The 16,430-nt window shown below is 41.1% G+C and overlaps 1 protein-coding gene across 2 annotated transcripts in view; it reads right to left on the bottom strand.

Annotated features, from left to right (window-relative positions):
• ME1 (malic enzyme 1) overlaps nucleotides 1–15,315 on the bottom strand; it is a 152,863-nt gene extending 137,548 nt beyond the window's left edge. Inside the window, exon 1 of one of the 2 annotated variants that reach the window (XM_053973257.1) lies at nucleotides 15,020–15,315. In XM_053973257.1, the coding sequence (XP_053829232.1) occupies nucleotides 15,020–15,124 (105 nt within the window). In that variant the 5' untranslated portion in view covers nucleotides 15,125–15,315. Of the gene's footprint in view, nucleotides 1–14,616; nucleotides 14,743–15,019 lie in introns of those variants that run through there. The other variant, XM_053973258.1, reaches the window with a different exon arrangement.
• Nucleotides 15,316–16,430: the final 1,115 nt, after the last annotated feature.

Genomic DNA, 16,430 nt, shown 5'->3' with positions numbered 1-16,430 from the left:
CTGCTGCTGTTTCTATAAGAAGAATATAAATGCTTAGCCGAGTAACTAAAATCTCAGACTGCAGCAGGTAGCAATAATAGTAATCACATATCAGGCTGACAAACTGTTCTAGTTCCTTGAGTACATACAAGGTAAGTCTCTAGATCACAGTTCCCTATTTTTATGGTAAGTCTTTAATCTCCTTCATTTCTGCTAGAAGAACAACATGACAGGACACAAACAATCCAGGAGATTACTGGAAAGTGGTCGAGATGATATATGAGACTCTGGGTGAACTAGTCAGAGGTGATGCAAAACTGGATTGGCTTTTCACAAATTAGGAAGACCTGACTGGGGATACAGTAATCAATACCAGCTTTAGGTGTAATGACCATGGACTAGTACAGCTCAAGATCCTAAGTGAACAGAAAAAGGCAAGCAGGAAATCACAGACTGGCCTTAAGCCAAGGGTAAATCATCCCTGATCACCTTCTATGATAAAATGACTGCACTTACAGACAAGTGAAGACAGAATATGTCATTTATGTCACTTTAAGCAAGGCTTTGACAACTGGATCCAAAAAAATCCATGCACCCAAGTTGGGATATTACAGCGTAGATGGGTGGACAACCAGATGGGTAAAAGGCTGCTGTTGGATGATGGGGCTCAGAGGAACCAGTTAATGGGTTCTACTGCACCTCCCAGTAAGAGTGCTGCAGGAGTCTGTAACGAGACCTGTCCTGTTTAACATTTTTATCAATGACCTGGAGAGAGCAGAGGAGCACAAAATCACCACGTATGCAGGTGACACCAAACAGGGGCAACTGTGGGGATATACACACCCAAGAGCAGGGCTGGCATCCAAAGGGACTTCACCTGGAGAAATGGGCTGACAGGAACATTATGAAATTCAACAAAGACAAATGCAAAATGCTGCAATCCAGAAAGTAAACAATACAGGCTGCAATGGTTCATGCTGGCGACAGACTGACTGGCTTGGAAGAAGTGGATCTGTCAAAAAGGACTTGGTGGACAGCAAGCTGAGCAGGAGCCACCAATGTGCACAGGCCAAGGCAGCCAATAGTATCCTGAGCTGTATCAGCAGCAGTATGGTATGACATGGGCTGAGGCAAATGATCATCCTGCTTACTTGGCACTCAGACTGCAGAGTCCAACTCTGAGTCTCTAACATTGGAAAGACATCAATGAACTTGAGCAAGTTCACTGAAGGGCCACCAAGATGATTTGGGATGAAGCACATTCCCAGTTATGGAACTAGGCTTTTTTAGCCTGGAAAAGAGAATGTTTTGGGAGGAGCCTAAGAGCAGCCTTCCAGCACCTATGCTGAGGCTATCTAGAAGACAGATCCAAGCTCTCTACAGCAGTACACAGCAGAAGGACAAGAGACAACAATCATAAGATAAAAGAGAGGCTCAGACTAAATACAATGAAAAAAGAAATTCCTCTTGAATACAAACACATACATAGGTTGCCCAGAGAAGATGTACAGTTTCTATCTTAGAGATTTTCCTGACCTGACAGGATACAGCCCTGAGCAACCTGTTCTGTCTCCATATCTGACCCTGCCTTGAGTAGGAGGTTGGATTTCTGAGATCCCTTTTGACAGGAATCACACTATGGTTTTATAATAACATTTCACTCACATTCTTTCACTAAGCAGCATTGAGACAACAATCTTCACAGAAAAAAGGATCATTTTAAGAAGCACCACAGTTTTTAGCAACCGAAAATAACTAATTCATTAATCTGGGACGAAGTATTGCAAAGCCTCATTGAGACAGGCTAATTCCAGTACAATACATTAATAAAGTACACAAAAAAAAATCCCCAAAATTAAACTAACATGCTTTGACAAAACGTACTATACAGATAAAATGTCAGAGCACTGACTAAAATGGCTAAGTTAAATAATGAAAAACATTCATAAAAATACTCTTTGCAAGCTCCTTAGCATGGAAAACTATAAGAGAGGGAGTACTTTTGTTTAGAAGGTATTATTTTAAAACCAAGACGTGCTGTTGTGATTACTTCGAATACTGCAGTCCCATATGCCACATCTAACAAAACCACTCAATGGTTAGCATGCATTTTCCTTTAACTACTCATTTCAATGCAGAGCCAAACAGCAGCAAACACAATCTAGAGAAGCTGAGGCTCTCTTCATGCTATGACTCAAAAGAAGTTTCCAGCCAAAACAGGTTCTGCTCCTGAAAACATTTATTTTGTGTTGGAAACAGAAATCTATTTGCCTATAACAACATATAATGTGAAGAAAGGACAGGACAGGTAGGGAAAATTCTTGTTCGTACCATCTTTACCCCAAGCTGCATTTCTCACAGTGCTAGCACAACACCCACAGCACCAAAATGAGATTAATGAGAATTTTACTATTATTATTATTAATTAGATTTGCTGAGGATAACAGATTCAGGGAATGCAGAGCAGACTCACCAAAAGAGATCCAGCTTTGGATCCCTACAGCTGTATGTCTAATACTGCCCTATTGCTCTGTTCTCCACATGGCAGCTTCGCCTATGCAAAGTAATGAAGTGTAAGTAACAGGTCAGTACAAGATAAATGGGGCTTTTATGCATGTGCCACATTTCCTCATGGTAGCTGAAAGATTATTTCTTTGTATTTAAGTAAATAGATGCATGTAAGTATTTTCAGGGACAAAAAAAAAAATGCTTACCATGTATACTTTGAGAGTTGCACTGCTGGCAAGTTGGAGCACAGCCAGACAAGCATTACTTTTCTGTAGCTACTTATATAATTATTTTCAGGATTAGATTCACAGATATTAATTTCTCATGTAGGCTTTCATGTCACTGCTGAAACCCATAACAGAAGAAAGGAATCCACTTTGAATTAAGAAATTATTACAAAATAGGATAGGTTTAGGATATCGTTCTATATTTTGGTGTGCAAATAGATTCATTTTGCTAACTGTTAAGCCTTCATTGAGTTATCTTTCAAAGTAAATCTTATTTTCCTGGGTATTTACACTACAGAAGTGTGATTTCCAAGAATATCATAAGAATTCATACCTAAAGAAAATGTATGCAGCTCCTTCTAATTGAAAGACATATACATGTATTGTTTTAGCACATTTTAGGAAAGAACTAAAAGATTATAAAAAGTTATCTTTGACAGTAATAGCTCCAGCATACAACGTGGTTTTATTCAGCCTTTATACACAAAGGACAATTTCTCTAGGGAATGAACATCTAAATTCTTAAGTTTGGGAAAACAGTGGGTGTCAGATTTATATCACCTCTGCCTATTCAGTAGCTAGCAAAATCGTCAGACAGATAAATATACCCTTAGAAAGTCAGCCTTCATTCACATCATGACATGCATTTAAGTCCTGGAGACATGAATTCTAGCTTCTTAAAGAAGTGAAGTTTCACTGAGTTAAAAACTACTGAACAGTGCCTAGCTGGAGGTTAAAATACCTTTTCTTGCAGGAAGCACTGACCTGAGTTTCCCCAGGCATTCAGGTGATAAATACTGAACACTTTCTCACCTCTTCTCCCTATTCATCTGGAAAGAAGGCAACCCTCCGAATGCTGCCCAGGACCAGGAGGCTTAGAGGAGGCAGCCAAGGGTCAGCTACCACTTCATCTAATTAGAACTAATCTGCATGTGGCACAGCATGGCCTGAAGCCAGGAGCAGGTTTAGCTACACAGATGGATGAGCTCTTCCTGCCTATTTAGATCTTCATTTTACCCCCACAGCATTGAGTATGGGCCATGATTTGCAGTCATGTCTAATGGATTTTCATGGATCTAGGAAACTGTATGTTCAGGAGACTGCATATCCATTAATACCCCCTCTACTTTTAATTGCAATACAGTAGAAAGTAAAAGGACATGGATAAAATATGTCAGGACTATATAGATTCAACATGGGTCTACTTAGATACGACTTTTAAAGAACTATCAGCTTGCTGACTGATTACTGCAAAAACTAGAAGATGATTCCCTCCACCAAGGAAAGAAATTGTACACAGAAACTAGATTATAGCAGTATAAAGACAATGTAAACACTATGTAAAATGAGTAATTATACAAGACCTAGTACTTCATACTAGTTTTCATCCTGAACACTTCTCAAATGCTGTTTGCCTATTCAGATGAGAAAACTAAATGACTAACATTTAATATTCTTAGTGCATGACCTAGTTTCCAGTCCAGTGCCCAATCTACTACAATATTTTGTCTCTCTTGATAAAGCAAAGCTCAGTAATTAAGGGGGGGAAATGTGTGTACTCATACGCATTACATAGTTCTGAAGTAAGACAAAGAAAGCTTTTTAAGATTTGTCAAGTGTACCTCAAAGCAAACCAGAAAGGGTGTGTGTCAGCCACACCCCCTGTTTAAATTGCTGGTGGTACACTATGACAACTATATGATGCTTTCCTGTATTCATCTATTCTTCTTACCTGTGTTTTAACCATTACTCCTAACTAAAGAATAGTTAGAGGACTTGGTAACTATAAAACCAAAACAAAGTTACTTCTTGCCATAAATGACACAAAGTTTAGGAAGTTTGGGAAATGACATCAGTTTGAAGGATGTGTCTTTATCCTACAGAAATTTTTTTTTTTGCAATAATTACACCTCACAAGAAAGAACTCACTTTTTATTTCCTACTTGGAGCTTATCCCTGTACTCCAAGAAGCACAAGAGCTCAGTACCACAAACAGCCTGGCAGGAGCTAAGAGGCTCCAGTTTCACACAGACCCCTGACCTGGAACACTTTTGCTCTTACAGCAAACACAACATGAGTGGCTACAAGAAAGAGCCACACTGGTTATGTTTCCCCAGGTAAGATGCAAAGTGAGATGCTCTACTTTTTCTGAGCTTAGATAAAGTGTTCCTTTCAAACAGCTGCTGAGGATGAGTGCTGCAAGCCCTCTTTGCACTGCAGTACACAGTAAGACATCTTTTCTGATACCTCTTTATTCACCCAGATTTATTTATCCCCAGCTACGATAGATGCATTTAGTTCAACCACTGCGTTGTGCTAAATGTAAGAATTTGCATGCTCTACAAGAATTAAAAAAACATAACTCAGAATTAGCAAGCTATTTCCTTACCTGACCCTTGACTGACCTAAGAAACCAGGCAGATGCCAAATCCTCTATTACATGAACAAGAGTAATGCTTTATCCAGACTTCATTTACAGAAAGCTATGCAATTGGTAAACCTCAGCCTCAGAGAAATCTATCATGAACTCTTGTCTTAACAAAAAGCAACAACAAAAAAACAGATAAACCACACCGATTTTATGCTCTCCCAAGATTATAGTAAGTCATAAATTTGCATCACTGAATTTCAAAACACTCCTGGGATACAGGCAACTTGAAACATACTGAGATGATGTCTTGGAATTGAAAGGACAACTGACCTACATGAGCTCCAGCCAAAAGCAAGGAAAGAATTTCAGAGAAACCTTTGGAATTAACATGCCAAGCAGTCACCTAAAACATATGATCTGAGGAAGACTGAAAAGACTGGAGAGAGACAAGAAAAAACTGCTGCAAGATCTCACTCCTGCAGAAGGTCCAAGAGCCTGAATCCCAATCCCCTGAAAGAAGGCTCTTCATTCTTCCCCAGCCCTTCCTCCTAGGACATAACTTTTAAAACTGGCTTATGCCTGGGCTAAACCAAAGCTATGCAAACCTAAGGACCTTATAGAATTACTCCAGTAACTGCTACAGCACAAAATCAAAACTTTGAAATTAATTTTCATCATTTTTTTCAATTTTCCTGTAAATAGCAGATACATTTACCTTCAGTAGTAGAGATTCAAGTCAAATCAAACCAACATTAAGTGCTTTGACAAACTCAGTTATTCATTTTACTTGGACAATACTATGTTCTTCTGTTCTGACTTTTATCTGTAACTATTGAACTCTGACTGTTCAGGTAAAGAGGCTTTACTGTCTCTTTCGTAAATACATCCCACACACATAAATCTGCTTTGTAAAGTCAGGTATCTGGAGAATGAAATCCAGTAAGTCAGCTACACATCAGTACTGTAAATGTTACAGCACGCTTCATAATCACCACTATGCACTCCATTCCAGGACCAATTTAAGGCAAAGATATTTTTTTCTTGGTCATTAAAAAGCCAGAATTATTTTTGCCTTTGTGGAAAAAGGAATTACGTATTTCAAAATAATTCTTGTCCTTCTCATGCAGAGCAATATTATCTAAACTCCATGCCAAAAGAAAACTTAAAAGGGTATCATTCACAAGGGACAAGAGGAAGAAAACTAAACTGTGATATCCAATCTGAATTGGATATGAAATTATTTCATACCTCACAGCACCTACTCTGTTCCAATAAAGATGAATACAATTCATTAATAAGACAGATGAATCTAAAATACTAACAGAAGACTTAAGACTGCATCTATTTAAGCAAAGTTACATTGAACCAAAGGTGTTTTCAATTTTTTAAATCACTTCTAATGATAAGAGGGATAAGAAGAAGCAGAATAGTGATTTAGTTTTAATATTAGACTTTGTTTTTTGAGGAGGAAAAAAAACTTTCTAAGCCAGAAATGGGTAACAGCTACTACTCAAACAAAGTAGGTAAAACCTAAGCATAAACATGCAATGATAAAATTCATGGTTGCTCTATGCCTCACTTATATCTTAGGACGGACAAATCTGCTTTTTGAGCTCCCACACCAGACAACTGCATCTTGACATATTTCCACATCTTTGGCTGAAAGTCAGAAGTCTTCAGATCATAAGAGCTTTTTTTCCTTCAGTTCTATGTTATGTGCTACGTATATAAAAAGCACTTCCTCTGCTTCCTCTATATTGTAAACAAATTCAGGTCCTGCTCAGAGTATTATGTTTCACACAGGAATAGCCACTAACAGTATCCAAGTAAATTACAAACACTGATTTGAACAGAAAGTACACAGTGCTCTGCAAGGAGCCAGAGTGCCCCGTGACCTCCTTCTTCTAAGGCAGGATTTTTGCCTCCGGAATTATGCAACAAATTACATTAGCAAAGCTTAAGACCAAAACATGTTTCCTTATGCATGCAATGCAGGGGTTATTTTTCATTAACTCCTAAAATAAACTATGCCAAGGAATATGCATAAGTAATTTTTAGACAAAATTAGAGACACGTTTTTAACAGAAACAAACTTAGCTTTCTCCAGAGCATTTTTAATCACTGAAATTACCCAAAGATTTAGATTCTTAAAGTCACCTTAATTAAACATGAGATACTGTAATATTCATTACTTTAAACAAATTAGTCAGACTAGCCAAAACCACTTAGCTTGCAAACTGTGAATATTTCAACATTTCTTTCTACACTAGCTGCTAGGAAACCAGCAATCTGTGAAGGTTAAAGGAGCTCAAACTCTCCATATGACAATGGGTTGGTTTTTTGGGTATTTTTAAGGATTAGTGCACCAGGATTAATGCATTATTAATTTCATGGCAGTTTTGCAGCAGCTTCCACTCTTGAATCCTTCTATCATTCATTTACTCTCAGCTTACACTATTAAAACTGGTATTAGGATCAGGTTCTTAGGTCTTTCCCTAATACTTCCTCTACAAATTTATCATCCTCATAAATGCCATGAGCTTATTTGTGAGAATGGTCCAATCCTTAGGTTTCCTGTGACTGGGAGATCTTGCCAGTTCCAGCTCCTGGAGCTATCTGTAATGTGTGTCACACTGACAGTCCTTTGAGGCAACCTTAAAATTCCTACTATCATGCTGCACGTCACAAAATCAAGAAAATTAGTCATAATGATAACCCAACACATAATTACACAGCAATTTTCTTATTTCTTTGGAAGCATATAATTTTGTTCTAGGAAAAAAAAAAAAGATAGAACTATTTCTAAAATGTAAATTCATGGAGATTCAGTATCAATATGCCTGACAGCAACCATTTACTTCTCAAAGGTATAAATTTGCTACTGAGGGGAGAAAGGTTAAAGTAAAAAAAGAGTGACTGATATAGCAGCTCAATCTATGCAGGCTGCATAGGGTGAATAGTAATAAAATTATTCAATTTATTTTGACAATATCTTAAAGCACCTATTAGATGGCCTCCCCTATCATCCTTGACTTCATCCATGACTTTGATTTTTTTTTTTTAAGATGAACAGACATACAACACAATCCACAGAGAGCTTTCACAGTTGCAATTTCAGAACCACAAGGCACTTCATAGGTTTTGAGAATAGGACACCAACAATAAATAACACTTCTTAATACATCAGTTGGGTAAGTTAGATTTCTTATGACTGCAAGCCCTTCTAGAAAGCACTGCTGGTGACTGTGTATGATACTCTTCTCCCTGAATGGTACGGCAGAACATTCTAGCATCAACCCAAATTCATCCTCTGCCTCTCAATAGAAACCATCAGCATCTTAATTTAAATATTTGGATTCCTACATCAGGTGAAACACTTGGAAGCACCAAAGCCTTTCCCCAGTCTCTTGCAATTTAAAGCATAGCCTTGCTACTTTTACCTGTCCATGGGGAAGTTTGTTCCAAGTCACACCTATCCTAGTTTGTAGGTACATGGTTGCTGTGTCATGTTTGTCTGCAGTTTCCTGTACAAAATTTTGGCCACCATATATTAGAACTGGTAATCCACATTCTATTGCCTTTTTCCTATACCAGATTTAGCTCCTTGGTGTTATGTTAAACCAGACAATAGAGATAATTTCTGTAAAACTATTCCCAGTCACAGGCCAGGCCTGGTCTGGGCACAAAGTACAGAGAAAGCACCTCTGTGACTGACAAGAACATTCAAACAAAGCTTAACTAACGGGCTACTACTGACAAACTTTATTATTGTATAACCAATCTCATTAGACAGGCACACAAACCAATAGTGCTATTTCTGTTCTCTTCTGCCCTTTCCATGCTAATCTTCCAGCCATGATGGGCAACAGAGCACACAGGCAACCTCCATACATTTGCTCCATCCAGGGGAGCACAAATGACACCTTACAAGAGCTCTTCAGATTTGCAGGGAGGACAAACCACTTGCTACTGCAGCTGAAATCCCAGGATCACGTCCTCTACTAAATGATCCTTTTGAAGTTTCTTCGAAACAGCAGTTCCACTAAAAATTCTCAACTATAAATTGGAAAAAACTTAATGAAGGACCTAACTGAAGGGAATTAATACTCTCTTTCAGACCTCCAGAGCCTGGAGCAAGGAGACCTTTGGCATGAAACTCTGCATCAACCCCTGCAGGCATAGGCAACAGAAGCCAGAACCACCTGAGCAGGCAAGGAAGGAAAGCATGACAAAGCAAAGATGGTACATTTTAACCTCTGGTCATTGGTTAATAAGAAACATTCTGTCACATGCAGCTCTCTTCCTCCTCCCCTCCACAAGGCAAGCAGGGCTGAGGGAGAGAACCTTGTGCCTCCTACGGCCACAACTTCTGCTTTTTACAGCAACAGCTTGATACAAGACACTGACTGAGCAGAATTGGATATATAAAGTGCAGAATGCAAAGTAAGAACCTCTGTACTCCAAGATACTCTCTGCAGTTTATTTTACCTAGACAGAAGTAAAATTTCTCAGTGAGCTCTACTCCGATTTATTGTCAGCATCCATAAGTAGGATTAAAAAACAGAACTCAAGTACTCTGGCCAGCATCTCTATAAAACCTACTGTCAAAAGACACATTTAACCCAATTTAAATACAGAGAGATCCTGCTTGCAAGGTGCTCTGTGCCAGGATTAATGTTTCTATTCAAATAACATTTATAACCAATGGCTCGTACTGGGATCTTTGACACTAGTTGCTGCTCTGAACAGCAGCTTAAACCAGGAGTTTCTTCAAGTGTGAGGTTGGCTCATAGAAGAACTGTTTGCTCTTTAACAATCAAGATCATAAGTTGCAGGCTGGCAGAATGCAGCTACCTTGTTTGCTTAGGTTTTGGGCAAGGGTGTGAGCTTGATAGTGGCTCACTGGTGGGTACCATAGGGCTGGGTGAGGAGGTTGTCACACTGGCAGTGTATTCCTCCTTTCTGTAAACACCTTGTTGAGGTGTGAGGGAGGAGTAGTCATGCAAGATGTCTTTTGTATGACTGCTTTTATTTTCAGTATGTGTGGAGGGGCTGTAAAAATAAATTCTGTGTTTTTTTCCCCCGGTTCTTATTTTAAGGCAGGGGCAGGTTGTCCTGCATACTATTAATAAGGAGAAAGTGTTGGAAAAAGCATAAAGTGTTTAAATCAGTGTTTATTTTATCACTGTCTTCTATTAAATGTATACAGCTCACAATGTTCATTGCCTTCAATCCTTTCTCCTGACCTTGTAGGTAAGTTGCTGTAGTTGGTGTTATGTTCTTTTCTTCCTGTAGGCCTCCAGTTCTTTTGCTTGCCATTATGAAACAGAGTGCTGAGACAGCAAGTTGGGAACAAAGTTCTGTGACTTGAATTACAAGCAAATAAAAAGAAGGAGAAGAAGTTATGCAGTAAGCTAAAAAGCATTAATAGCAACTGAATAGTGGTGTAAGTTGTCACAGGAAGCTGAAACCTAAAACTGTTTTGCTGCAAATCTACTTCAGGCATTAAAAACAATTTTCGGTTGTGTAATTTTCATGTGAACTTCAGTAGTTGAATATAAAATTGCCCACTAGTGTCAAAGTCATAAAACCCTTTTTATATGTCACCCAATAAAAGTCGAATTTTCTTTTAGAGAAGCAACTAGTTGTGTACAGAACAAAATCTAATTGTATTTCACAAGCATTCTCATCCCACTGTCTAAAATGCAGAGCAAAATGGGAAGTCCATGAGTCTCTCTAAGAAGTTTGCAATTGATTTTTAGTAAATTAGTACATCTAATCTCATTAGTACATCTAATTAGTACATCTAGTACATGTGTAAACTGATAGAAGAGACATATGTTCATATCTTAATGACCCTCTAATCACCTTCTCATTCCCTCAGCCTATAATTGATTATTCACCAGAGGCACCTTCACTCTTGTGCCTCTCCTGAGGGTTCCAGTTGAGCCACTGTTAGAAATAAGACACTGGGATGAATGGACCTTTGCTCTGTTCCAGTATAGTCCTTCTATAGTAAATCCCATAATAAGTCAATGCACTGACAATCAACTCCAGCCAACAACTAATGTCACTTAGTGAGAACCTGCTAAGGTTCAGGGGCATCACATCTGGGAGACCTAAGGGTAAAACACCAATGCAATTGCAGGTGGGATGGACACTGAGCACTCTCAGATATTCAGCAGCCCTATCAGACAGTCTGTTCTGAAATTCTACAGCACTTTAGTGCAACTTGAATAAAGAGAAAGAAAAAGGAGAAAGAAAACAGTTTACAGACACATTATACTCAGCAATGACAACAGCAGTCACTCAGCAGAGGAGTTAAAATCAGACATCTTGGGAGGAGAAAGAGCCCTCCAGCACTTAGATTTAATAGAGTCACTTATTTACTGCTCACTGAATTGCTCTGCAAGAATATAAAAGCAGCCTGGAAACAAAGCATTTCTCCAACGGCAAAGTTTCTCACTCAGGGAAGAGTTTACACTTGGCAACTAATACAGGCTATTGGGGAAGTTTTGTATCGAAACGCGAGTTTGTCTATCTTCGCACCAAGATTCTGAAAATAACCAGCTTATGGGAAAATGTAATTTGCTTAAATATTAAAAGGTAAAAAATTAAAGATGAAACTGTAGCGTTAAACTGTGTGCCTAAAAATTGTAAACTTGTCCACTGAATAAAGCATAAATGAGATTTACAGTAGGGAAAGAGCAAATTACTTCCACATTTCTGTAGCTCATCAGCTTAAAGAGCATACTACTCCCAGCCAAATCTATTTCAGTGAAAAGAAGTGAAACTGTGTTTGTTTTCCTTGTAATTGCTATTTACAATGTGTTTGGTTGCCTGAGGGAAAAAGACAGACAATTACCAGAAAGGTTCCAAATACACATTTAAACAATAACAGCCTAAAATTTCAGACAATAAACTGAATTACAATTATTGTCTATAGACCTGGACACACATCCTCAAGTAATCAAATTTAGTCCATTACAATCCACTGTCAAGATTTTTGATGTGTCACTGCTGCTGAGATGGCACAAACCACTCAGGGACCCAAAATGCTTTACAAGGGGTGGGGAGAGAGGGGAAACACATCACAAAACCACCAAACATTTTTTATTGAACTTTTTCCTGCTGAAGGTTGGACATGTTTGTGAATTACTAACAGAGTCAAACATAAAGGATTTAAGAATGACATTGCCTAGGGAGTCAATTTTGCCATCCAAGTAGAAGCAGAGGCCAAGAAATTTGGGTGTTTACCCTGGCATTCACACATCCTTTTCTCTCAAAAGCCAGGAAGGTTAAGTATAAAAAGCAATGGATAAGCATGAAGAAATCCAGTTTTATTGTTGAATGAGTGGGGCACTTGAATGGAGCACCTAAATGGAGATAGGGTTTTGGGACTGGGTTTTCTGTTTTGACTGGGGTTTTTTCTTTTTAAATCTAGCACTTATTTCTTTTACATCTGTTTTTAAAGATGTTCAAGTATGAATGGTTCCATGTAAAATTTTCAATTTGTCTGAGAAAAGGAATAAGGACATAGGCCCCAGGCTTACACATATTGAAGCACAGTTCAGTTTTACCTGCTTGCCAGGGTCTTAAGAGACCCTGAAAACATCATTTGCCTTCCTTTTCTACAAGTCACTAGTAGATACCACTATTTAGTACTTACAGTCTACTTTTGCCACATAAGTGCAAACAGACCTCTTAAAACTGGCACCACATCCAAAAGAAAGCACTGATCCTAAGAAATTGCAACTCCTTGACAAGGCGAAGACAGCAGAAAGTTCTGGCATCTTGCAGGACTGCAAGAAATCCCTGTACTTTAGAATCACTAGAGGACATATTTTATCTACTCTAAATTGAATTCTCAGCAACCTGATGCTTGTTTAACGCCCTTGACAATAGAAAGTGAACTGAGAGTAGCAGCTTCCATGTGTGCAGGCAGGCCACAAGCTGCCAAACTGGCAACCATGTGGGCAGTCCTCAACATATCTGAGTTTAGTGCACCTATACAGAATCAAATATACACATATGAGGGTGTGGGTGTACATACATACATTAGGGTATAGTACACCTACACCCACAAAAAACATCATCTGTCTCAGTCAGAAAACGGGATTACCTATCCTTTAACAGACCAGGACCAGACTTTTCTCACAGGCATAAAGACAAGATTTTTCAGCTGAGCATTTCTAACAGCAAATTTTGTTCACTGGGTAGATGTGGCCGGTAATGAACAACTATCTTTTCCTGCTTCTCTGCTTTACAGTACACATGTGATATACCACAGCTGTGAGAATATGAAAGAATAAAGCCTAACCCAGGAAAAGCATGGTGCTAACTCACTAAGGTTGTCAGTCTGATCTTCACACAAGCCATTCACTTAAGAACTGGACTTGATAATCCTTGTGGGTCTCTTGGAACTCAGAATATTCTGTAGCTCTTCTCTCATGTGAATTCAAATCAAGCAAAACCCTTCCCCTTCAGCACCTCATCTGTGATGACCCATCCTCACTGTATGCTGTTCAGAGGTAAGATGTAAGGTGCGTGAGCATTGCAATGAGTCTGCCTCTGCCTGCCCTTCAGTCAATGCATTTTAGAACAGGCCCCCTTCTATTTCTTTAAACAAGGTGAGTTTTCTGTTGGGTTGGCCTTCCTGGTTATGCTGAATCAGACTTTTTCCATTAATAACACAGCTGCTTAAACACAAACCCAAGCAAAACAGCCTCTCCTTGGTTTCTTCTTGGGAGTTTTATGTTTTGGTAAATTCTCCTTTAACCTGACCTCAGGAGACCTTCTCAGGCCTACACAGACTTAAGACAGCCTCTAAGGAAACTTTGTAGTCAAGCACCAAGACTAATAAAAGCACTATTCATCTAACTTACATATGGAGCTTTTACTGATGAGTCAACCTGTCTAGTAAAACTAGAGACACGGTTTTTGTCAATTTATCCAACTCGGCAATAAGCAAAATGACTGTATATGCAGTCTAATGCGGATGTACAAGTCAGAGCACCATTCTAGTTAATGTGCAAGGTGAAATTTGGAGGTAAGGGTCTGGCCAAGGCTTCATGTGCAAGATGTGGTTTATTATCTACTTTTAACCAATTTTCATTTTGGCAGTAAATTCAGGGCTTGTTATGCCAATTTAATTATTCTATTATTTGAACTTTGCATCTTTATCAAGGCACTTGTGCAAACACTTCTCTACTCAGCTCTATGTTTCCCAGATTAGTTTTACACATTTAAAAAGTATGATCAAGCTGAATTACTATTCTTAAGCAAACTGGAAACGTGTCAAAAAGGTTTTGCTGTGCTATGGCATCTATTAGAAAAGCTGCCTACATTCGCTGATGCAGAGCGGGGAGAAACTGCGGCTGCATTTTAGAGCTCCAAGAGGAATAGTTGTGATAAACACATTTTCCACCCTGCCAGGGGAGAAAATGCAGGACAGCACCAACAACCACTTTTGCCCGCAGGAGACGAGGTGGAGCATCCGTGGAAGAGAGGATTGGAACAGAAAGAGAGTACCGGGAAGACAGAAGCACGGCAGCAGGAACTCGCATCAGAGCGGCGTAACTTTCAGCAGCATCCTCCTCCCCGTGCTGCCGCTGCTGCAGCTCCTATCCCCTGGGGCTGCCGGGAGGATGGCTCCGCGGCCCGGGCCCTCTGGGCGGCGGCGGGCAGGGCACCGGCCGCCCCCCGCCGCCCGAAGGAAGAGGAAGCGGCGCCGGGCCCGCAGGAAGTGCGGCTGCCCCGCGCCCGCCGCCCCCGGCCCGGCGGCCGCTGCGCCGTGACAGGTGGCGGCGGCGAGAGGCGGCCCCGGCCCCGCGGGCAGCGCCCGGCAGGGCCGTTCGTACCCGCGGGGGCCGCGGCGAGGGCGAGGGCAGCCGCCCTCCTCGGCCAGCGGCGCACCTGCCCTGCCCGGCCCTACCTTATTGAGGTGGGGGTCGCGGAGCACCTCGTAGCCCCTCTTCATGGTGAGCTGCAAGGACCGGGCGGCGTCCCGCCTCTTCTCGTCTCCCTTCCCTCCTTGCATGGTGCGGCGCGGCGGGGCTGACTGCAGTCAGGTCGCTGCGGGAGCGGAGGCAAAGTGGCGGCGGCTCCTCCTGCTGAGGTGACCGCCCGGCGGGGTGGGATGATCCTACCGGGAGGGCGGGAGGCAGAGAGGGAGGGGGCAGAGCCGTGGCGAGGCGCCGCCGCCGCGGGAGGGGGTCACCGGCGAGCCGCTGAGTCACCGGCGGCTCCGCGCGACGCCGGGCGGCCGCCCAGGTGCGAAGGGCGGCGGGCTGCGGACCCGCAGCCCTGCCCTGCGGGGGATGCAGGCTGCGCTGCCTTCTAGCAGCCCGGAGAAGGAGGCTGGTCTGGGATGATCACCTGCTGCGGGGGGCTCGCAGGCGCGGCTCTGCCTCGTCGCGCTGGGTTTGGCACAGGGGCTGCCGAGCACCGCGCCCGGACCCCATCGGCCCGGGCCCCGCTGACCCCCCTGGCGCGGCCTCACGCAGGAGCCGGGCCTCTGCGCTCGAGTCACGTTCAAGTTTCACTTTCCTTCTGCTGTTTAAATGGCCATGAAATCCGATCTTTCCCGAAGGGGACGGGCTGCATAGCTTCGTACAGTCAGGAGCACATGTTTGATGTAATTAGCTGTGGGTTGGCTTCAGCTGTGGTGGCTGGGGTTACGCCTGGTCAGGATGGAGAGCACCGGGGCAGAGCAGGTGCTTAGCTGGTTTGTACCTCTAGCCCTGACGTTTGTTTTCAGTATGTTCTGAAATTCTTTGCATACAACCCATTGTGTACTGTATGACTGTGGCTTTGTTCCTCTAAATTCATGTATGTAAGCAAAAATAATTTCCATATGGATGCTGTAGTCCTGCTGGAGAATTTACGCAGCTTTAAATGTGTGACTAGAGGATTAATTTAGAAGGGTTTGGTTTCTGTTGTTAAGCAACAATGAACAGATACAGATTTTGCAGGTCTTTCAAACTTACCTCTTCACATTTAATCGCTAGGCCTTGTATTCATACTACTACATAATCTTTTATTTAAAAAAAAAAAAAATTTCCACAGAATCTGGCTTTTACCGAATTTCCTATTAAGTAGCTCTGAGAAGTTTATTTACAGATAACTAACAAAGGAAAGTTGGAAGCATTCCAAGTCTCTATTTCTGGAAACTTGACTTTGCAAGTCAGCAGAAAATTCAGTAAATAGATTTGTCCCATGCTCCACTATCTCTGCATTATGGAAAGCAGAAAACTAAAATTAAAAGTTTCTTAAAAACTTTAAACCTGGAGTCTTTCTGTTCAATTATCCAGCTTTCCTTGGATTTCTCTGACTAGCTAAATACC

The sequence above is a fragment of the Vidua macroura genome, chromosome 3 (genome assembly GCF_024509145.1).
Source record: "Vidua macroura isolate BioBank_ID:100142 chromosome 3, ASM2450914v1, whole genome shotgun sequence".
Classification (NCBI taxonomy): Eukaryota; Metazoa; Chordata; class Aves; order Passeriformes; family Viduidae; genus Vidua; species Vidua macroura.
The sequence above is the reverse complement of the archived record's forward strand: the minus strand, read 5'-3'. Positions and strand labels throughout refer to the sequence as shown.